The sequence below is a fragment of the Stegostoma tigrinum genome, chromosome 25 (genome assembly GCF_030684315.1).
Source record: "Stegostoma tigrinum isolate sSteTig4 chromosome 25, sSteTig4.hap1, whole genome shotgun sequence".
Taxonomy (NCBI): Eukaryota; Metazoa; Chordata; class Chondrichthyes; order Orectolobiformes; family Stegostomatidae; genus Stegostoma; species Stegostoma tigrinum.
The window spans coordinates 46,421,891-46,445,580 of record NC_081378.1 but is presented as its reverse complement, the minus strand read 5'-3'; the positions used below and the strand labels follow the sequence as shown (position 1 = coordinate 46,445,580).

The 23,690-nt window shown below is 43.0% G+C and overlaps 1 protein-coding gene across 5 annotated transcripts in view; it reads left to right on the top strand.

Annotated features, from left to right (window-relative positions):
- abcc9 (ATP-binding cassette, sub-family C (CFTR/MRP), member 9) overlaps positions 1 to 23,690 on the top strand; it is a 189,636-nt gene that overhangs the window by 36,002 nt on the left and 129,944 nt on the right. For 4 of the 5 annotated variants that reach the window (XM_048554004.2, XM_048554006.2, XM_048554003.2 and 1 more), the window contains exons 3-5: positions 14,856 to 14,977; positions 16,026 to 16,192; positions 23,166 to 23,408. The exons of the other annotated variant lie outside the window; for it this stretch is intronic. In XM_048554004.2, coding sequence (XP_048409961.1) covers positions 14,856 to 14,977; positions 16,026 to 16,192; positions 23,166 to 23,408 — 532 coding nt within the window. The remainder of the gene's footprint in view (positions 1 to 14,855; positions 14,978 to 16,025; positions 16,193 to 23,165; positions 23,409 to 23,690) is intronic. 5 annotated transcript variants of the gene reach the window in all.

Genomic DNA, 23,690 nt, shown 5'->3' with positions numbered 1-23,690 from the left:
TAACTGGAAGGCGAAGTATTATTGGGACTATGCAGCAATGTAGAATTGAGGTTAAAATCAGATCCGCCATGAAGGCTCTTGTCCTTGTCAAATTTTCATAACTGGTATCTTCTGTTCAACTTTTAGCAGAAAATAGAGTTAGAAAATATCTTAAAACACAGCTCTATACTAGAAAATGTCAAAAAAACTCATAATTGAAATAAATTATGACAAGATCTCAATCCGTCCATCTTTGTAGATCAAGTCGTCAGTGTATGTAGGTACAAAATGTTCAGTTCTGCTGTGCCTTCTTTTCTGCCCCAGTGACAATATCATCTTAATGATAAGATGTCATTGAAGATATCTAATTGCAAAGGGCCAAAATATGATGTTTGGAAAGTAGATGGATTAAAATCTTAAGCATACAAACTTATTACAGTATGGGTTTGCAAAAACTTGCATTTCATCATTCAAGCTTAACCAAATATTGTTACACTCCATTACAGAAATGTTCCTAAAAGAGAGCATTTTGTAGGTTTTTTTCTTTCGAATCAGGATAAACTACAGTATCGATGTCAAAACTTGAGACGTTGTTGAAGCTTTTCATTTTTGCACCCATCAGGACAAGCATGAGAATACTACAGATCAAATACTCACTCCAGTTTATACAAAGGGAGGAAGATGTACAGATTCATCCTTGAGCCATAGATTTGACGTACAGATTTATACATCATTTTATTTGAATCCTGTGCTTCCAGTATCTGTGTTTGTTGTAATTTTTTGCTGTAACAGAGGCTGCAGAAACTGGAAACATTAAAATCTCAGCTGGACGTGTTCTGGCATGGCCCTTACAGCACACCCTGACAGCAAGTCATAGACTCATAGAGTCAGACAGCATGAAAACAGACCCTTCAATCCAAACAGTCCAGACTGACCATTATCCCAAACTAAACTAGTCCCACCTGCCAGCTCCTGGCCCTTATCCCTCCAAACGTTCCCTATTCATGCACTCATCCAACTGCGTTTTAAACATTGTAATGTGTCCGCTTCCATTGCTTCTTCTGGAAGTTCATTCCACTCTCAAACCATTCTCTGTGTAAAGCATTTGTCCCTCATGACTTTTTATAAATCCTTCTCCTGTCACCTTAAAAAGTACCTCCTAGTCTTGAAATCCCTCATCCTAGGGAAAAGACAACTACCATTAACCCTATCTATACCCCTCATTATTTTATAAACTTCTATAAGATTGCCTCTCGACCCCCTATGCTCCAGCAGGGACATGCCGTATGTCACAAAAACCTTGAAGGAGAAAGTTTCCTTTCAACAAAAGCCTGCCTTGGCTTACAGTAAGACTTGAATGAGGACCCTGGGCAGAGAGAGGGGAAAGCTGTGTGCAAAGGAAAGAGGAGCGGGGTTGTTGAGTGTCCTTATGAGAAAGTGACATCGAACTAGAGGGTGCTTCTACCACCACATCAATCTGAAGCAGGACCTAAGCTTGTGGTGTAAGTTAATGAAAGAGTTAATGTTGATGTTGCATTAAACTCAACCCAATTTAACGATCACAGACACTTTGCATGAGGAGAAGCAGTCTAGCATGAGGTTCTGATGGAGATAGATGTGTCAACCCTGGCTCCTGCTCGTATTTGTAATTGTGCCTAGTCAAACTTCTTGCTATCTAGCAATAAACTACATCTTGCCATATAATAGAAGTGTTTCTTCTTGTTAAGACTCAATAGCGGTCCATCCTCAAATCTTCTAATAGATGTGCCCTGAGATTCAGCAGTTTCCATTGACCGTTGAATGTTGTTTTTATTACAAGCCCCACCAGGCAAAGCTTAATCTGTTAAACCTATTTTAAAAGAGTAGGAAGGAAGGTTGGTGATGGAAATGTACAATATGGTGATCAATGGTGGGATTGTTGTGTACATGCCTCCAGGAAACAACACTGAAAAAAGATCCATCTAACCAAGCAGAATGAATTTTCACAAGACAAGTGCATTCAGAACTTTAAGAACATTACCACTTTAAGAAGTCTGATATAATCAGTCAGCAATTGAAAACATATAAACAGACAAACAGTCAGCAGCAACATGACAAGAACAGTTCTTTAGTAGAAAGCCCCCGTGAGGGCTGGTTAGGGCAGTGCAGGCTGGTCAGAGCAGTGTGGGCTGGGAAGAGCATAAGAAGAAATTATGCTGAGGATAGAGAGCTGACAGAAGAAGGATCTGTGGGTGCAAGTCAGAGCTGTGTGGACAACATTAGAAATCAAAATGAGCAAGGAATAATGGTGCAAAGGACAAGCTGGGAATGAGAGTAGTGTTCAAGAACAGGTACTGCGACCATCATGAACAGGTTTTGTGAGGCACAGTTACTGTAACACAGAAACATAGAAAGTAGGAGCAGGAGTAGGCCGTTCAGCCCACTGAGTCTGCTCCACCATTCAGAATGAACATGGCTGATCCTCTATCTCAATGTCATGTTCTCATGCATGTGCCCCCTCACTAACTTGTCTAAATCATCTTGAAGTCTCTTTACATCTGCCTTATTGCTCGCAATTCCCTGTAGTTTTCTGTCATTAGCTAAGTTGGAAATATGATTCCAGCATCCATATCTTTGATGCATATATATTGTGAAAAGTTAGATCACTCTTGTGCTCCACTTGTTACTGCTTTCCACTCTGAAACCTAACTCATTTATTCCTAAATAGTAGGAACTGCTGATGCTGGACAATCTGAGATCACGAGGTGTACAGCTGGATGAGCACAGCAGGCTAAGCAGCACAGAGGAGCAGGAAAGCGGACGTTTCGGGTCTGGACCCTTCTTCAGAAAATTTTCTGTTATTTCATTTATTCCTACTCTGTTTTCTGTTGACTAACTGAATGCTAGTGTATTACCACAAATCTCATGTGTTTTCATTTTGATCAATAACTTTTTATGTGGTAATTTAGGAAAGGTTTTCTGAAACTCCAAATAGACCACATTGATGTTCTCCCTCATTGATTATTCCAGTTACTTCCTCAGTTGGTTTGCCAAACACAATTTCTCTTTCATGTGAGAGATAATGGGAACTGCAGATGCTGGAGAATCTGAGGTAGCAAAGTGTGGAGCTGGATGAACACAGCAGGCCAAGCAGCATCTTAAGATTACAAAAGTTGATGTTTCAGGCCTAGACCCTTCATCAGAAAAGGGGGAGGGGGAGAGGGTTCTGAAATAAATAGGGAGAGAGGGGGAAGTGCATCGAAGATAAATAGATAGAGGAGAAGATAGGTAGAGAGGAGACAGACAAGTTAAAGGCGTGGGGATGGCCGGAGGGAGGCAGGTAACTTCTTCAGGTTAGGCATCCCTGGAAGAGGCTTTGCAGTGAAGTTAAAATTGTATTAGCTTGTCTGTCTCCTCTCCACCTATCTTCTCCTCTATCTATCTTCAATCCGCTTCCCCCTCTCTCCGTATTTATTTTGGAACTCTCTTCTCCCCCTTTTCTGATGAAGGGTCTAGGCCCCAAAACGTCAGCTTTTGTGATCCTGAGATGCTGCTTGGCCTGTTGTGTTCATCCAGCTCTATACCTTGTTATTCTCTTTCATGTGTCCTGCTTTCACTTCATTTCTCATAGGTACGAGCATTTTCCTTACCACTGAGGTTTGACTCAACAGTCTGTAATTTGAGGTAAACAGAGCAAACCAATACTGATGTATTATAGACTTAAAAGAGCTTTAGATGAATAAACTTAAAATAGTCATATTAAAAAGAAATAGCAAGAGAAGTAATATTGCTGTCCAGGCTTAATGTTTGGGATCCTCCAAACAGAACACAGGGTTGGATATCTTGGCAAACACAATTATCAAGACATAGAATTACTTCAAAATTATGTACCATGTCACAAGCTGAACAACTCTGTACATTATTTTGTTCAGTGCATCCAACAGTGGAGGATGTTATAAATCAGCAAAATATAAAAGGCATCGTATGTTTTTGAAGAGGTTGAAAGAGTTTTTGATAATTACTTCAATCTGAGAAGAAATAAAATCCTTCTAAGAGAGTGGGTATTCTCAAACAGTTCAGCATCCAGGAGAATCGATAGGTAATTTAATTCATGACCTCTACTGATTAATGAAGATCTGGGATGAGAACCTTGAAAGCAGAACTACAACAGGCAGAAATGTTTTTGGAGTTATTGATGACTCCATCAGATATATTACAGTTCAAAGAAAATTTCATTTTGGAAAAAGTCTCAAATTGCAATGAAGCAGGAATAAGAAAAGACTCAACACAAACTCTGAGAGAAGGACACTCTTTAAGGCATAAGAGCTCACAGACTCATGTGATAAGCCAATGCGTTGAGTCAGCCAACTGGCAGACACTGTGGAACACAAAAGCCTCAAGGATAGGCAGTGTCTAGCTGTGACGAAGGAAAATACGTCTGTGATACTATAGGTTACTTCCAGAAGGTATGCAGGAGGAGGGCACAGTTTCAGTACATCAAATTTGGTGATGGTTACTCTCATACAGGTCAATATAGTAGAGTAACCATCATGGGAAACTAGTGATTCAACTGAACCAATGGACTGCTCAATAATTTTGCGCACGATGCAGGTGTCACTGTCCTGTCAGACCAAATACCATGACTGAAAAAGTAGAAGTTACAGCCTAGGATCATGTAATTATCTGGCCCAGGTGAAACAGCTCCAAAAATCAAGGATCTTCTGCCAGTAAAGCTGCAACACTGCTAGTTCCAAACAGAAACAAGCTGTTGGCATCACATCTGCCGAGGTGAAGCTGGTAGATAATTTCATTGGGCTTGCTAGACACTTGGCGGTGCCCGAAAAAGAATCTATTGAGATTAACTATGTTGGTGTAAGAGGATTGTTTCAAACTATTAACAGGAAGGAAGTTCCAACCTTTACAGGACTGGTAGAAATGTCTTACATTTCTGTCAGCAGTGAAGAAAATTTGATATGCTAAAAGGTAGTAAAGTTTACCAAATGAAGCGAATACTGAGAGCAGGTTCGAGAACGACAACCCACTTGAACTCATTGAGGAATCTATAACTGAAGTTCGTTAGATGATGAAATAGCCTCCTGAAGAAATCGATGCACCAGATTTGACAGGGATACCAGATGATGAGGTAACCAAGTTCAAGAGCAACATTTCAATTCTTTGTCTACCAAAGAAGAAGTCTCAGTATGAATTATTGAGGTAGTTTAAAGTGATGTGGAGCATCAGTCCTCCAGTAATGTGGTTGAGAACGTGCTAAGTCACCAGTAAGACAACTACAGAGGACAAATGAAGATATCCAAGAGCATCAACAAATTGAATAAAGGACCTGGCACACTTCAGATCAGGGCCTGCCTCACAGATGTCTTTCCTTGGTCTAACAACGTTCCAATTTGAGTGTGGAAACATCGCAAACTATGATGGAGGATGACTTCAAATGGCCTTGGAGGATGCCCTTCAACACACTTCAGCCTTGAGTACCTTTATTCAGACTACGTTACCTTGACACAATAGTCTGGGATGGCTTATAGGCCACACACGGGGCACTGGAATGCCAAGCGATGAAGGATGGCTGCTGTCATCCTGTGCAAGCACAACAGGTTTATGGACACACTGTCAGTCCTTGTCCAGTCCTGGATGTTGGATGGTTTCCAGTTTGCTGGACAGTTGTTTGAGCCTTTGTATTTTGAGTACTGCAGCCTCAAGCTGTGAAGATTGCAGGTAAGGTCTGTATGGGGTCCAGTTGTGCTTGTATGGAAATAAATACGAATCACGCAGGGCCCGTTCTGAGTTTTCATTACAGCTGCAAAGGGTGGTTGTGGCAACATTGGTAAATGTATGAGGCTCAAATAGGCTGTCTGGATCTTAGGTAAGAGTCCTGATTGCTAATGGGTGAGTTGAGTCCATAAGACCATAAGACATAGGAGTGGAAATAAGGCCATTCTGCCATTTAAATCATGGCTGATGGGCATTTCAACACCACTTCCCTGCACTCTCCCCGTAGCCCTTGATTCCTTGTGAGATCAAGAATTTGTCGATCTCTGCCTTGAAGGCATCCAACGTCCCGGCCTCCACTGCACTCTGCGGAAATGAATTCCGCAAGAGTCTTGGGTGCATTGAGGAGTAAGTGGTGTATTGTGTAGGAGATCCTGGTGAAGGAGCATTCACTGATTACCTGACCACTCATGTGAGGTATTTGAACATGTTGTGGCTTTGCTAGAGTCTGGACTTGGACCTATATGTCTACTTGCTCCCATTCCCCTCACAAGGTATACCTTAATCATGTCTGGTTCCCCACAGAAATATTACATGTTTCTTGCATTTCAACTCCATTACTAGGGTCTCCAGTGAAAATTTGAATGCTAGGAGCTCTCTCAGCTCTGCTGCTTCATTGCAAATGCATTTCCTTTCAGCAAATCTTTCCTGATGCTACTAAAACAGCTGCGAGAACCCGAGTAAGTCTTCCATAAGGAAGAGGCAGGCTGCAGTTGAAAGACCTGAAATGACTATCATTGTTGTAGTGAAGCAGGCTGCTGCTTCCCACTGAGCCTGCAGCAGGTCAACAGCATGTTGCATGTTAGGCTGCATGCTACAGTCATGTTGATGAGGGGGCAGAGGAAAGTTTGCATAGAGGCAGAAATCCTGCACATGCTAGAAATCTGAAATAAACACAGAGAATATTGGAGAAACTCAGCAGGTTTGGCAGTGTCTGTGGAGAGAGAAAGAGAGTTAATACTTTGAGTCCAGTATGACTCTTCTTCAGGAAGCTTCCATGCTACCTGCTTTGATGGACCCTGGTTAACTACATGTTGTGTATCATGCCCCTGACATTGGGCCGAATCAATAGTCACCTCCAGAGAGTTATCCACAGTAATGAAGCACCTTATTGAAGGAACCAGACACATTAATGCCAGACAGAAACAATTCCACGAAGCAGGAAGATTAGCTGGTACTAGCCCAGATTAGCTAGCAGCTCAGACAGGCTTGCATTAAGGTCTGGGAAGCTTGGTTATATTGAGATTACTATAGGACAAGGATTTGTTCCTAACATCTCATCAATTGAATAATGGAAAGTGGTGTCAAAAATGATGAGGAATTTCCCTCCTGTGTGGTGGAACAGTTGTCAGTCTGTATGAATGCAGTCCTTCTAAACATGATAATTTCCTTATGGGGGGTGATATGAAGTTGATTTTTTGCTTTTCTCTCCAGTTTCAAGTGTTACCTGGCCTTGATTTGCCAGCCACTGACAGTTCATGTTGGCATCCTGTGCTTCCCTGAAAATATTTTGACTCACCCCTTCCATATTACACCTGGTTCAGTCTCTTCTCCAATTCCCAACTCCTTGGAATACTTACATAGAGTCCACACCCACCCTCCAAACAGCATCCCATCCAGACCCACCTCCTACCCCATCCCTGCATTTCCCACAGCTAACCCACCCGACCTACACACTATGGCTAATTTAGCATAGCCAATCCACAAAACCTGCACATCTTTGGACTGTGGGATGAAATTGGGTCATCCAGCGGAAGCCCACACAGACATGGGGAGAATGTGCAAACTCCAAAGGACAGCCACCCAAGGGTGGAATCGAACCAGGGTCCCTGGTGCTGTCAGATAGCAGTGCTAACCACTGAGCCACCGTGCCATCCTTACTCTTAATGTAATTCTTTAATTCTTCCCCCACTTCACTCTGGCATTAATCACCAATTCCCCTGTCCCACTCTTTCACAAAGGGACTGTCCTTCCCTTTATATTCCCCGTTCTAACTACTAACGGTGCACTGATGGAAATGAAACTCACCTGGTGTTCTGAAGAAGTGTCGAACTGGACTCAGAACATTAACTTTGTTTCTTGCTCCACAGATGCTGACAGACCTGCTGAGTTTCTCCAGCATCCTATGTATTTGATTCAGATTTCCAGCATCCAGTGTATTTTAATTCTATTTATATGAAACTTTCCTATATTCCTTCAGGAAGAGAATTCCTGAAGTTAAGGAGATTGTACAAGACCAGGAATTCCAATCATGGTGTACACAATCTCCTGGAGAAGCAGTATTCTATTGGGCTGACGTGAGAATTATACTGATCACATTCTCAAACTCAGACACATTCCAGACTGACTGTATTCACTGAGGAAACACAGTCGAAAATTAAGACATCTCCCACTTAATACAGCTATGAAGTTGAATTTTTTCTCTCCGAGTGACAGGAGTCTTTGGAATACTCTTCCCCGGGGAACAGTTGTTTAAAAATCCAATTGTGGGACATGGGTGTTGCTGGCTGGGCTAGCATTTGTTGCTCGTCCCCAGCTGCTCTTCAGAAGATGGTGGTGAGCTGCCTTGTTGAACTGTCCATATGATGTAGACAGACCCACAATGCATTTAGAGAGGGAATTCCAGGATTTTGACCCAGTGACAGTGAAGGAACGGTGATGCATTTCCAAGTGAGGAAAGTAGCTGGGAGGGGAACTTGCAGGTGGTGGTATTCCCATTTATCTGCTGCCGTTGTCCCCTTCGGTAGACATATAGGAGGCTGAAAGAACACGGCAAGCCAGACAGCATCTAGAGGAAAGGAGCAGTCAACATTTCGGGTACTACCCTTCTTCAGGACTAGATATGGAGGTAGGGAGAGCTGCAGATAAAGAGGAGGGGGAGGCGTGGAAGCAGAATGTTGGTGATAGGTGGACACTAGTAGTAGGTACGACCTGGTTGGTCGATGTGAGGGATGAATCCAGTTGTGGCTGGACGGGACAATCAGAAGGTGTAATGGAATGGAGGAGCTGAGGATGGAAAGAAAGCCAGGGGATAGGTGGGAAGGTTATTTGAAGTTGGAGAACTGAATGTTGAGTCCTCTGAGCTGTAGGATGCACAGACAGAAGATAAGGTGTTGCTCTTCAAATTTGTACTGATACAAGTGTTTAGATTACATGAACTAGTCTTCAGGATCTAAACCAGTGTGGTGCCATGGCTCAGTGGTTAGCACTGCTGCCTCACAGTACCAAAGACCCCAGCTTGATTCCATGCTCGGGCAACTAGCCATGTGGAGTTTGCACATTCGCCCCAAGTCTGTGTGGGTTTCTGCCGGATGCTCCAGTCGCTGTGACACTGGAAGAGGCCGAGGATGGATATGTTGGAGGTGGAGTGGGACGGGGAGTTGAAATGACCGGTGACTGGGACATTAGTTTGGCCATGATGGGCCAGGCAAAGATGCTTGGCGAAACAGTCACCGGGTCTACGTTCGGATTCACCAATGTGGAGAAGACCTCATCAGGAGTACCGGATGCAATAGGTTAGGTTGGAGGAGATGCAGTTGAAGCTCTGCCTCACTTGGAAAGGCTGTTTAGGCCTGGAGGTGAGGGAGGTGGGCAGGTGTTGAATCTTTTACTGCTACAAGGGAAGGTACTGACTGGGTGGGTTGGAATGGCTGGTGGGGAGTGTGGTGCGAACCAGGGAGTGGTGAAGGGAATGGTCCTGCAGAAGGCAGAGAGGGTTGGAGAATGGAAGATTTTCCAGGTGGTGGGGTTTGTTTGGAGTTGGTGGAAGTATTTGAGGATGATACATTGGATGCGGCCCTAAACACAGACCTGCATCTTCTCCAACCTAGTCTTTTGTATCTGGTGCTGACCGTTTCACTAGGCAGCATCGCCTGGCCAACTTAACCTCACGGTCACTGCCCCTTTCAACACCCGGCTCCACTCCTCCTCCAACATGCTTGTCCTCTGCCTCCTCCGACTCCAAACACAAATTTGAAGAACAAACACCTTACCTTCTGCCCAGGCACCCTACAGCCCAGAGGACTCAACACTGAGTTCTTCAATTTCAAATAACCTTCCCCGGATCCCTTTCTAGCCCCACCTCCTCCCTTCCATTCCACCTTCTGACCCTCCCTACCAGCCACCAACTGGATGTATCGTTCCCATCCACCAACCAGGTTATACCTACTACCAGTGTCCACCTATCACCACCACTCTGCTACCAACGCTCCCCTCTCTCTTTTCTGCCACTCTGCCTACCCCCACATCCAGCCCTGAAGAAGGGTAATACCTAAAATGTTGACTGCCCCTTTCCTCCAGATGCTGCCTCGCTTGTTGTGTTCTTTCAGCCTCCCGTTTGTGTACTGTTGTCCTTCCAACTGGAAGTGTTCGTTGCTTTTGAAAGGTGCTGTCTAAAGATCTTTGGTGAATTTTTGCAGTGCATCTTTTGGATCGGATACACTGTGGTTACTGAGCATCGGTGGTGGAGGGAATGGATGTTTGTAGATCTGGTGCCAATCGAGTGGGCTGCTCTGTCCTAGAGGGCATTAAACTTCCTGAGTGTTGATGAGGCTGCATCCATCCAGGCAAGTGGGGAGCATTCCGTCACACTCCTGACTCGTGCCTTGTAGATGGATTTAATACTTTTAAAACAGATGTAGATAAATCTTTGACTGCAAGAGGGTCAAATTTAATTGAGGGAAAGTACAGTTGAAGCCACAATCAGATCAGCCATGATCTTATTGAATGGCAGAGCATGTTAACCCTGTTCCTAATTTGTTTGTTCATGTTTACAGCACAAGGATCTGAGAGTTTAGCTGTCAAATACAAATCCACTTGAATCCCAGAATTTCAAAAGCACTATAACACTTGAGTCCTAAGAACTGCTTAAACAACTCCTCTAATTGCCTTACATGTCCATACCAGGTGCTTCTATTTATTATGGCATTGTCTAAATAAACTACACAGCTAAATAATTCAGTTGTGACCTAATTCATAAATCTTTGGAATATAGCTGAAGCATTTTATTAAACCAAAGGGCTTGGCTCATCACTGTTATGACCCATTTGGTGAACTGAAATGGATTTCTCTTCAGTCCTTAACACTATTGGCACTTGTCTCAATAAATTAGATTGTAAGACCATAAGAAATAGGAACTGTCGTTGGCCCATTTGGCATGGCACAGAATGGAGGGCGGGGGGAGCCATTCAGCCAATGACCGTACTAACCTGAAAGCGCCCAATCTTGTCTGATTCCAGAATCCAAGCAAATTTGGGCTTGGTTAGCTCTTGAATGGGAGACCTTGGAATACCAGGTGCAATTGGCTCAGGACCCCCTTGTGGCTCAGTGTAGTGCCCTTATCCTGGTCTGAGAGGCCCAGGTTCAAGTCCCACCTTCTTCAGAGGTGTGTAATAACATCTCTGAACATTGTTTAGAAAAATAGATGAGAGAAAACGTGGGGGTGCTGTTTGGCCCATCTTGTCCATTCTGACCCAAAGACACTCAGATGCCTTTTCAAATCCAATTTTCCTGCACATGACTGGTACCACTGTAGCTTTCTACATTCTGCAGCACACTGCAGGACATTCACTTCCTTCCCTCAAGTCATGAATATATATTGTGATCAGTTCCCCTGCCAGCATTGAATCCTATGGGACTCCACTGGTCACAGGTTGCCAACCTGAGAAAGAACCCTTCATCCCTACTCACTGTTCCTGCCCATTAGTTAATTCCCTACTCATGCCAATATGCCATAACTAATATCATGGGCTCTTATCTTCTGACTTAACCTTTTGTGAGGTACGTGTGGAATACCTTCTAGAAATGCAAGTACAATACATCTACTAGGACCCTTCTATCTACTGTGGTTGAGACTTCATCGAAAACTCCCATAAGTTAGTCAGACATGATTTCCTTTTCAAGAAGCAGCACTCACTTGGCTTGATCAGGTTATGATTTTCCAAACATTCTGCAACTCATTCCTTAATAATTGATTCAATTTTTAACAGTAGATATAAGGCTAATTGGCCTATAGTTACCTGTTTTTTGCCCCCTCCTTTTTGAATAGGGATGTCACTTTGACAGTTTTCCAATCTTCTGGTACTTCTCCAGAATCCAAGGATGTTTGGAAATTACAATTAATATCCTAGATTTCTGAAGAAGGGTCTAGGCCCGAAACATCAGCCTTCCTGCTCCTCTGATGTTGCTTGGCCTTCTGCGTTCATCCAGCTCTCCACCTTGCTATCTCAGATTCTCCAGCATCTGCAGTTCTACTATCTCTGCGGCACTAGGGAGACGGTTATTTCAGTAAAGTCCCAGTCAAGGAGAGAGGTTTAGAAACTTGATTAAAGCTCAAAATCAAGTAGCACCTCTTCCCACACAGTGACATGAAAACCTTGAACACTTCGCCTGCGATTACTTAAAAATTTCTGTACTGTGAGTGATGTTTGCTTTGGATAAGGATATCAGGTAAATGTAGTACAGCTGCAGATGAGCCATGTGTTGTGGAACAAGCTCAAGGATTAAATAGCTTTTTCCAGCTCCAAAGAAATGCTCCGAGCTGATGTGGTAAGGATGTGAGTTTGCTCGCTGAGCTGGAAGGTTCATTTTCAGATGTTTCGTCACCATTCTAGGTAACATCATCAGTGAGCCTCCAATGAAGCGCTGGTGTTATGTCCCGCTTTCTATTTATCTGGTTAGGTTTCCTTGGGTTGGTGATGTCATTTCCTGCGTTGGTGATGTCATTTCCAGTTCTTTTTCTCAGAGGATGGTTGATTTGGAGCCAATCTGTGTTTATTGATGGAGTTCCGGTTGGAATGCCATGCTTCTAGGAATTCCCGTGTGTGTCTCTGTTTGGCTTGTCCGAGGATGGATGTGTTGTCCCAATCAAAGTGGTGTCCTTCCTCATCTGTATGTAAGGATACGAGTGATAGTGGGTCATGTCGTTTTGTGGCTAGTTGATGTTCATGTATCCTGGTGGCTAGCTTCCTGCCAGTTTGTCCAATGTAGTGTTTGTCACAGCTCTTGCAAGGTATTTTGTAGATGACATTCGTTTTATTTGTTGTCTGTATAGGGTCTTTTAAGTTCATTAGCTGTTGTTTTAGAGTGTTGGTGGGTTTGTGGGCTACCCTGATGCCAAGAGGTCCGAGTAGTCTGGCAGTCATTTTGGAAATGTCTTTGATGTAGGGGAGAGTGGTTATGGTTTCTGGGCCCGTTTTGTCTGTTTGTTTGGGTCTGTTGCTGAGGAATCGGCGGACTGTGTTCATAGGGTACCCATTCTTTTTGAATACGCTGTATAGGTGATTTTCTTCTGCTCTTCCTAGTTCCTCTGTGCTGCAGTGTGTGGTGGCTCATCAGAACAAAGTTCTAATGCAGCTTCGTTTGTGGGTGTTGGGATGGTTGCTCCTGTAGTTCAGTATTTGGTCCGAATGTGTATATAATATGATGTGGTATATAATAATGCTTGTCCACCGGTTTTCTCTCCCTGCCCTTTCTCTCTGGTTATTTAAATGTCAGAGCAATGTACCATTTTTTAAAAATTGATTCATGCAATATAGGAAACACAGGCTAGATTAGAGTTTATTGTCCATCCCTACTTGCCCTGAAGTAGATAGTGGTGAGCTGATGCTTTGAGCTGATGCGGCCTCAGGGTATTCCCACAGTACTGGTAGGGAGGATGTTCTAGGATTTTGGATCAACAACAGTGAAAGAACAGCGATGTAATTCCACGTGAGGATTGCGCAAGACTTGGAGATCAGTTTGCATGTGATGTGTTCCTAAGCATCTGCTGCCTTTCCTTCCAGTTGGTGGATTTGGATGACAATATCGAAGAGGTCTTGGAGAGTTGCTGCAGTGCATCTTGTAGGTGGTGCACCCTGCTGCCACTGTGTATTGGTGCTGAAGAGATTACATAATTAAAGAAGTGTTACTAATGCTGGAACATTAATCCAGAGACCCAGGTAATGTCCTGGGGACTTTGATTTGAATCCCGGTATGGCAGATGGTGGAATTTGAATTCAGTCATAATCTGGAATTAAGAATCTAATGATGACCATGAATCCATTGTTGATTGTCAGAAAAAGAAACATCTGGTTCATTAAAGACCTTTAGGGAAGGAAACTGCCATCCTTACCTGGTCTGGCCTACATGTGACTCCAGACCCAAAGCAATGTGGTTAGCTCTTAATTGCCCTCTGGGTGGGCAATAGATGCTGGCCTGACCAGTGATGCCCACATCCCGTGAATGAATTTAAAAGAAGTTGGTGAATGAGGTACTTTCTCCTAATGGTGTCAAGCTTTCTGAGTGTTGTTAGAGCTGCAGTTTGAATGTAAGTGCAAGTGCGTGCGAGTGGCCGGTGTTAGTTAAGAGCTCACTCAATTCACTGCATCAGGAATGCATCCTGACTGAGGCATGCTCCGACAGCTAAGCTTCGATTTCTCATTCCAGTGGGGCTGTCTGGCATGGGATCCGAACCCATTACCCTACCTTTCAGAGATGGGAATGTCATAATGAGTTAATATTCACTCCAAGGGATCTAGATAGTGACCTCTAAAATTACCGTCACTTGACAGGATAGACAAAACATAACTAGCTATGTGGTTAGGTCAACTGCCCTCGGTGCTCTACAATACCTTCTAGGTCTGTCTGTCTTCTGATCTCACTCAATGCACCTTGTAGTCAGAGCACCTCTGGGGGTTCTTCACTCTACTGCCTTTCAACATTTAAAGCATTTTACACAGAAAAAGTTGGTTCTCCGGGTAGGAGGGCCAGTTACTGGAGGACATGGATTTACCATTGATTAAAGATCCTGTGGGAAAATGTCGAGACTTTTTCAAGCTGCAGTAAGTTTGTATGATCTGGGGTGGATTTGCTGATAAGTTGGTGGAAGCAGAATCAGAAACGGCTTTCCAGAACAAAATTTAAGAAAAAAAGAATTGAAAAGCAAAGGGAAATGAGTAGAAGATCATAATCAGTAGATTGATCGTTTGAAGAGCTTGTACAAATATCATGGTGTCCCTCTGGAGTTTATAATTCTGTGATTTGCATATTACATAATTGTTGAACGTGGTATCTTATGCTCATTTACAAAACATAACAGTCCTTTATTGTCTTCTGTTGTTTTGCTGTTATAGAAAAATGGACACCCGTCACCTGCATCTATTTATGCCTGCTACCATGGGATTCATAGCTGCAATTACATCTATTGTGTATTATCATAATATTGAGACTTCCAACTTTCCAAAGTTATTATTAGGTGAGAGTGTATTTCCAATTTCAGGTGAACCAAAGTCATTCATGATTTACAATTCCCTTCATATGTCATCATTAAACTCAGAGCTCTCTTGTTGGGAAAAGTAAAAATAACTTGACGACTGATGATAAACAGACTCACTGGGTCTGCGTGGGAATTTCTCGGAATATGATCAGGATGTACACAGGCAGAGGCCTTTAGCTGAAGGTTTCCTGATTGCTATTGTAAAGTCTAGTGTCTCCACCTGTACCTATCCAAGGCAAAACGTAGATGAAGGGACTACAGTCAGGCCATTAGGCACCAGGTGTAACACCAAAGTCTTGAGAAGTAAAGCAACTTGGATCCTCAGGGTTGGGAAAATTAAAGTTAAAATTGTATTGGTCCCCTACGGCAAAAGTTCAAAGGGTAGTCTCTGGGGAATATGGGTACTCCCCTTATGTTAACATTCCTTGACAACATGAGACTGATTATGCCCCAGTTGGCATGGGTGCCTGTCTTTTAGAGAGCTCGATTTCCTTTTTTCACACACACTTTGGTGTGGGGGGGTTCGGTGTTGGTGAGGGCGAATCTTGTGGCTTTAGTGTTTATTAAAACGCAAGTGGTCATGGATAGCTTACGAATCAGGACAAACATCAGCAATTCTTGGGAGACCTGATGACTTCAAAAATCCAAAACAAAAATTCTTCTTGTGATGGTAATGTGAAGCTTGATATGAAGATTAAATTTCATGCTCAAATCTGTTCCTAAAAATATTTTGATATGTTAGGGACAGATTATGGACCCCAAATTTCCTTCATTTCACTGTTAGTAACCATGTCTCTGCAAATTTTGTAATTTCCTGCTCTAAACTTTGTAACCTCTCCAACCATCTCTCTCTTTTTAAGATGATTTTTAAAAATGCCTTCTTTGACCTTGCTATCTTTATGCATCCTTGTGTAGCTTACTGTCAAGCTTTGTTTACTCTGTGAAGTGCCTTTACTGATTTTAAAATGTTAAATTAACTGCAAAAATCCAAGATCTTCTTGTTGATTAAATATATTTGTTTTCACAGCTCTTTTTATATACTGGGTCCTGGCTTTTATCACAAAAACTATTAAACTGGTGAAGTACTGTGATCATGGAGTGAACATGACCCAGCTGCGATTTTGTATCACACTTATGTTGGTTTTTCTTTATGGCTCACTGATGGCTATTGAAGTAAATGTGATCATATTCCGGGTAAGTACTGCCAATTCTGTCTTGGAAACAAGTGAGTTTCCCAATGAGAGATAATGGGAACTGCAGATGCTGGAGAATCCGAGATAATAAAGTGTGGAGCTGGATGAACACAGCAGGCCAAGCAGCATCTTAGGAGCACAAAAGCTGATGTTTCAGGCCTAGACCTTTCCTGATGAAGGGTCTCGGCCCAGAATGTCAGCTTTTGTGCTCCTGAGATGCTGCTTGGCCTGTTGTGTTCATCCAGCTTCACACTTTGTTATCTGAGATTCCTAATGGTTATTTTCACAAAAATAATGAGGAAAGCTTGGCCCTGCAAATCTGGAAAATCTTGCTGCCCATCACAAATCGTGTTAGTTTGAAGTCTGCAGAGTTCCCACAGATCACATTAAAACAAAAGTGACAGTGATGCACAGGGTAGAAAGCATCCATGCTTAGATAGCAAATGGCTTAAGATGGCAAATAGACACAGGCCGAGACTTGGTCAAGCTGGTGTCAGGATTCTTGAATATTTTTGAGTTACATTCACAAAAACATAAGAACTAGGAGCAGGAGTAGGCCATCTGGCTCACCGAGCCTGTTCCACCATTCAATAAGACCATGGCTGATCTTTTCTTGGACTCAGCTCCATTTACCCACCTGCCCACCATGACCCTTAATTCCTTTATTGTTCAAAAATCTATGTATCTCTGCCTTAAAAAAACATTCAAAGAGGTAGCCTCAACTGCTTCACTGGGCAGGGAATTCCACTAATTCATAACCTTTTTGGGTGAAAAGTTCATCTTCAACTCAGTCCTGAATCTGTCCCCCTCCCTTATTTTGAGGCTGTTCCCCAACTTCTAGTTTCATCTGCCAGTGGAAATAACCTCCTTGCTTCTATTTGATCTATTCCCTTCATAATTTTATATGTTTCTGTAAGATCCCCCCTCATTCTTCTAAATTCCAATGAGTGTGGTCTTAGTCTACTCAATCTCTCCTGATAAGACAACCCTCTCAACTCCAGAATCAACCTAGTGAGCCTCCTCTGCACTTCCTCCAGTGCCAGTACATCCTTTCTCGTGTATGGAGACCAAACTGTACACGGTACTCCAGGTGTAGCCAATACAGCGGCAGCATAACCTCCCTATTTTTAAACTCCATCCCTCTAGCAATGGAGGACAGTATTCCTATTTGTCTTAATTACCTGCTGCATCTGCAATCCAACGTTTTGTGATTCATGCACAAGGATACCCAGGTCCCGCTGCATAGCAGCATGCTGCAGTTTTTCCCTGTTTCAACAATAATCCATTTTACTGTTATTCCTACCAAAATGGATGATCTCACATTGAGCAACATTGTAATCTATCTGCCAGACCCTTGCCCACTCACTTAAACCTATCAATATCCCTCTGAAAACTTTCAGTGCCCTCTGCACATTTTGCTCGATCGTTCACTTCAGTGTCATCTGCAAACTTTGACATTCAACACTTGGTTCCCAAATCATCTACGTAAATCGTAAACAATTTTGGTCACAACACTGACCCCTGAGGCGTACCAGGTAAGTTTTTTTTGTATTCCCTCAAAGGATGTAGGTATTGCAGGCTGGGCCAGCATTTATTGCCTATCATTGTTTGCCTTTGAAGAGGTAATTTTAAGTTATCATCTTGAACCATTGCAACCTGAGTGCTGTAGATAGATCCACAATGCCACTGGTGAGAGAGTGCCAGGATTTTGATCCCGCAACAGTGAAGGCACAGTGATGCATTTCCATGTCAAGACAGTGAGACATGGAGTGAAAATTGCACATGGTGGTAATTTCATGGATCTGGCGCCCTTGTACTTGTAGATGAAAGTGTGGATTGGAAAACCCTATCTAAGGAGCTTTGGTGAATTTCTGCAGTGCATCTTGTAGATAGTGCACACTGCTGCTACTGAGCGTTTGTGGAGTAGAGAGTGGACGCTTGTAGATGTGGTGCCAATCAAGCGGGCTGCTTTGTTCTGGATGATGTCAAGCTTCTTGAGTGTTGTTAGGGCTGCACTCATCCAGGCAAGTGGGGATTATTCCATCACACTCCTGAGTGTGCTTTGGGGTTGACGGCCGGGCTTTGGGGAGTCAGGAGGTGAATTACTTGATGTAAGGTTCCAGGCTTCTAACCTGCTCCTGTAGCTAATTTATTTCTATGGCTAGTCTGGTTTAGTCAATAGCAAGAAACGAAGTAGGGTCAGATGATGTAAAATCTGTGTGGGTAGATTTGAAGAACTGCGAAGGTGAAAAGCAATAATAGTGGGAGTTATGTACCGGCCTCCAGATAGTAGTCAGGACTGGGGCACAAGATATACTAAGAGATAGAAAAGGCATGTGAGAAAGGCAATGTTGCAGTGATGGGGGATTTTGATATGCAGGTGGACTCAGAAAATCAGTTGATCATAAGACAAGGAATTTGTAGAATATCTACGAGATGGCATTTTGGACCAGTTTGTGGTGGACCCCACTAGGGAATAGGCAATACTGGATTTAGTGTTGTGCAATGAGGAGACTTGACAAGGCAGCTTAAGGTGAAGGAATCCTTTGGAGGCAGTGACTATAATATGATAGAATTTACTCTGCAATTTGAGAGGGAGAATGTGGAATCAGATGTAACTGTATTACAGTTGAATAAAGGCAACTATAGAGGCAAGAGGGATGAGCTGACCAGAATTGACGGGGAGAGGAGCCTAGCAGGAAGGACAGTGGAACATCAATGGCAGGAGTTTCTGGGAGTAATGTGGGAGACACAGCAAAAATTTATCCCTGGGAAAAAGAAGCATACTAAAGGGAGGATGAGGCGACCAGGGCGATTAGGGAAGTCATGGACAGCATAAAAGCAAAAGAGAAAGCATATAATGTGGTGAAGGGTAGCAGGAAGCCAGAGGATTGGGAAGCTTACAAAGACTAACAGAGGAGGGAGAAGATTAAATATGAGAGCAAGCAAGCCAGTAATATAAAAAAAATTGCAAGAGTTTCTTTAGATATCTAAAGAACCAAAGAGAGGCAAAAGTGGACACTGGACAGCTGGAAAATGATGCTGGAGAAGTAGTAATGGGAACCCAAGAAATGGCGGAGGAACTGAAGAAGAACTTTGCATCAGTCTTCAAGGTGGAAGACATGAGTAATATCCCAAACATTCAAGACTGTCAGGGAGCAGAAGTGAGTATGGTGGCCATCACCAAGGTGAAGGTGCTAGAAAAACTGAAAGGTCTGAAGGTGGATCAATCACCTGGACCAGATAGGCTACACCCTAAGAGTTCTGAAGAAGATAACTGAAGAGATAGTGGAGGCGTTAGTGGTGACCTTTCAGGAATCACTGCAGTCAAGGAGAGTCCCAGGCACTGGAAAATCGCTCACAAAATTATAGGCCGATTAGCCTGACATCAGTCATTGGTATTCCATTGTGACTGATGAGAACTCTGAATACTTGGAAGTGTGTAGTAAAATAGGGCAAAGTCAGCATGGTTTCATCAAGGGGAAGTCATGCCTGATGAATCTGTTAGAATTCTTTGAGGACATAACACAAAGGTTAGACCAAGGAGAGCCAATGGATGTTATCTACCCATGCTTCCAGAAGGCTATTGACAAGGTGTCGCACAGGAGGCTTCTGAGTAAGATGTGGCCTCATGGTGTTAGAAGCAGGGTGGATAGAAGACTGTCTGCCTGGCAGAAAGCAGCAAGTGTTGCAGCACGGTGGCTCAGTAGTTAGCGCTGCAGACTCACAGCGCCAGGAACCCGGGTTTGATTCCAGCCTCAGGTGACTGTCTGTGCGGAGTTTGCACATTCTTCCCATGTTTGCGTGGGTTTCCTCCCACAGTCCAAAGATGTGCAGGCTTGGTAGATTGGCCATGCTTAAAATTGCTTGTAGTGTTCAGGGGTGTGCGGGATATAGGGATATGGGTCTGAGTGGGATGCTGCAAGGGGTGGTGTGGACTTGTTGGGCTGAAGGGCCTATTTCCACACTGTAGGGAATCTAATCTAATAAAAGGGTCATTCTCGGGATAGAAGCCAGTGACTAGTGGTGTTCCACAAGGGCCTGTGTTGGGACCACAACTTTGCACTTTATACATTAGTGATCTAAATGAAGGAACTGAGAGCATTCTGGCCAAGTTTACAGATGAAACAAAAATAGGTGGAGGGACAGGTAGTATTGAGGATGCAGGAGACTGCAGAAGGATTTAGACAGATTAGGAGAGTGGGCAAAGAAGCAATAGATAGAATACAACGTGGGAAAGTTTGGGGCCATGCACTTTGCTAAGAAGAATAGAGGCATGGACTATTTTTTAAAATGGGGAGAAAATTCAGAAATCCAAACAGCAAAGGGATTTGGAAGAATAGTCCAGGATTCCCTTAAGGTAAACTTACAGGTTGACTCTGTAGTTAGGGAGGCAAATACAAGGTTGGCTTTTATCTCGAGAGGCCGAGAAAATAAAAGCAGTGATGTACTTCTGAGGCCTTATAAAGCTCGCATTTAGAATATTGTGAGCAATTTTGCGCCCCCCTACATCAGGAAGGATGTACTGACCCTGGAACAGGTCCAGAGGAGGTTCATGAGACTGATCCCAGGAATGAAAAGCTTAACATATAAGGAATGCTTGAGGACTCCCAGTCGATACACGATGGACTTTAGAACAATGAGGGAGGATCTAATTGAAGCTTACAGAATCCTGAACAGCCTGGGGAGAGTGGATGTTGGGAAGATGTTTCCATTGTCAGGAGAGACTGGGACCTGAGGGCACAGCCTTAGAGTAAAGGAAAGAATCTTTAGAACGGAGATAAGGAGAAACTTCTTCGCCAGAGAGTGGTGAATCTATGGAATTCATTGCCACAGAAGGCTATGGAGGCCAGGCCATTGAGTATATTTAATGCAAAGGTAGATAGATTCATGATTGTCAAGGGGATCAAAGGTTATGGGGAGAAAGTGGGAGAATGGGGTTGAGAAACTTATCAGTCATGATTGATTGGCGGAGTGGATTCGATGGGCCAAATAGTTTAATTCTTGCTCCTACTTTGCCTTTTGGTATTATGATCTAATTTCTGGTCAATGGTAAAAGCAGGATGTTGATAGTGTGGGATTCACTGATGATTAGGTTCTCACTTATGGAATTGGAAAACATTCCATCACACTCATGCTTTATTCTTGTAGGGGATGGCGAGAACTGCGGAATAAGGATGTGAGGCACTTGTAGAGGAATACAAAAGCACTGTTGCTAGCTACAGGAGCATTTCCGAGTTAATCCCTAACCCAGGAAAGATACTGGTTTCTTGGTCGGATTTTCTCCTTAGGGCCAGAGGGGTCAGGCACTCTGGGAGGTGGGCTGTGTGCCCAGGACTGAGAGCAGATGCTAACATGTGTAGTGGTGGGTCATGTGGAAGACCTACCTAGATGTACCAGCACTTTTGCCAAAGTTATTTATAAAATTACTAAAACAAGAGAAGTCCCTTGAGCCCTTACCCCTAGCACCCCACACACTCCCTAAGCCCCAGTTGTGCCAGCCCATGTTCCCACACACCTCCCACTCATAATCCATTGTTCTCTCCATGGTTCGATGTGTTCCCTGGCCCAACCTCCATGGCACTTCATACTCCAGGTACCACCGTATGCCCTTCAATCATCACTATTGTCTTTTATGATTCCATGCCACCCTTTTCCTCTTTACTCACCCCCATGTCCCCTCATATCTCTTACACCAACCTATATATTCCACCCATTACCCTTAGTCCTTTCCAGTTCAGAGCCATACTGAGATAAAATGATGTCATATGTCTTTGATGTCACAATTTCAAACAGACTTCTTCACTGATTTGTAAAAAATCAACATGTTGAAATTCCTTTGACAAATTTCAAATGAAAGCAAACATTTCAGTTAAGTTTTTAATGTTTTATGAAAACAGTATTTCTAATATAAAGCATATTAGAGCTGTCAATCAAACACTCCTGTTAACAGCCACCCAACTATGACAAGGTTAGATTGTAAAAAACACAGCTCCAATCCTAGAATTTCAAGCGTAAACAGACTGATGAAGAAGCAAGGACTGATTCTTTTTAAACTCCACATTGTGGAACAATTTAAAGTCCAGTACAACTAAATCCCATGACAGCTTTGATAGTTTCAAAGAAATTTGACAGTTCCAGGATCACCACACCTACTTTGCACAATCCCAATGTGTACCCAGCTTCTCCAAAAGGGAAAATACACTCTCCAAAAGGGTCCTCTGGCTAATCAAATTAATCCATAAAATACACATTTTGGGTTTCAGGCATTCACCTGAACAAAATGACTAGAAGTATTCTAGAACCAGCTCCATTTCGCCCTCTCCCATAAAAGTTACGGAGGTCAAACTTGAGAGTGGGAACTTCTGGATTTTGGTCTTTGCTAATATAATCCTGCAAATATTCAGGCCTAAATTTCAATCTTAGAACATTTCTGGTCTGCACATGGAACTAGGTGGAAAGCAGACCTAATGCATACCCATCAGGAAACATCGATCAAGTTTAGATTCCTTACTCTAGAAAAGAGAAGACTGAGGTCTGACCTGATTTAGGCCCTTGGATGATGAAATAATTTAACAGGATGGACGTAGAGATGTTTTTACTGATGGGGGAGTCCAAAGGTAAGGCTCATAAATGTACTAATATTATTCACCAATTCAAAGAGAATTCAGGAGAAATCTTCTTATCCAAAGAATATTGAGAATGGGAAACTTACTACTACAACAATTTGAGGCAAATAGCACAGATGCATTTGAGTGGAAACTTTACTAACACTGAATGGAACAAGAAAGGAATTTATCATAATAGGGTTAGATGTAGAGGGGTAGGAGGCTTGTGTAGAGCGTAAACTACAGGGAAAGACCCATTGGATAGAATGGCCTGTCTGTGCTGCATACCTCCATACTCCATAAAATTCTTTCATTCTAAAACCAACAAGACATTTGTTTAAACAGTTTCCTTTTCACTTTTGCCAGAAATATGTGTTCTTTGCAAACCCCAAAAAAGTTAAACCACCCGAAGACTTGCAAGATCTGGGTGTGAGATTCCTGCAGCCATTTGTAAATTTACTATCAAAAGCAACGTACTGGTGGATGAACACACTCATCATTTCAGCTCACAAGAGGCCAATAGACCTAAAAACCATTGGCAAGCTCCCCATAGCCACAAGGGCTCTCACCAACTACATGCGTCTGAAAGATGCTTATGAAGAGCAGAAGGTAAGAGACTCATCTGACCATATGGATATCTCATCCTGCTGGCTGTGACACCAAGTGATAGCTTCCCTTATTCTGCCTTAATGGATGATTATAAACCTCTTCACCAACTTCTGCATGTATTTGGAACAACTTTGGTTTAGTTAGCATGGCAAATCTTGTGACTTTAAATCACTTTGGAAGTGCCTTGCAATTAATGTTTGTTAACACGTCAGAATTATGGATGTGAAATATGAGAAATGCTTTCTGTCCAAAATCTTTTGCTTGGCAAAGAGTAATATTTTT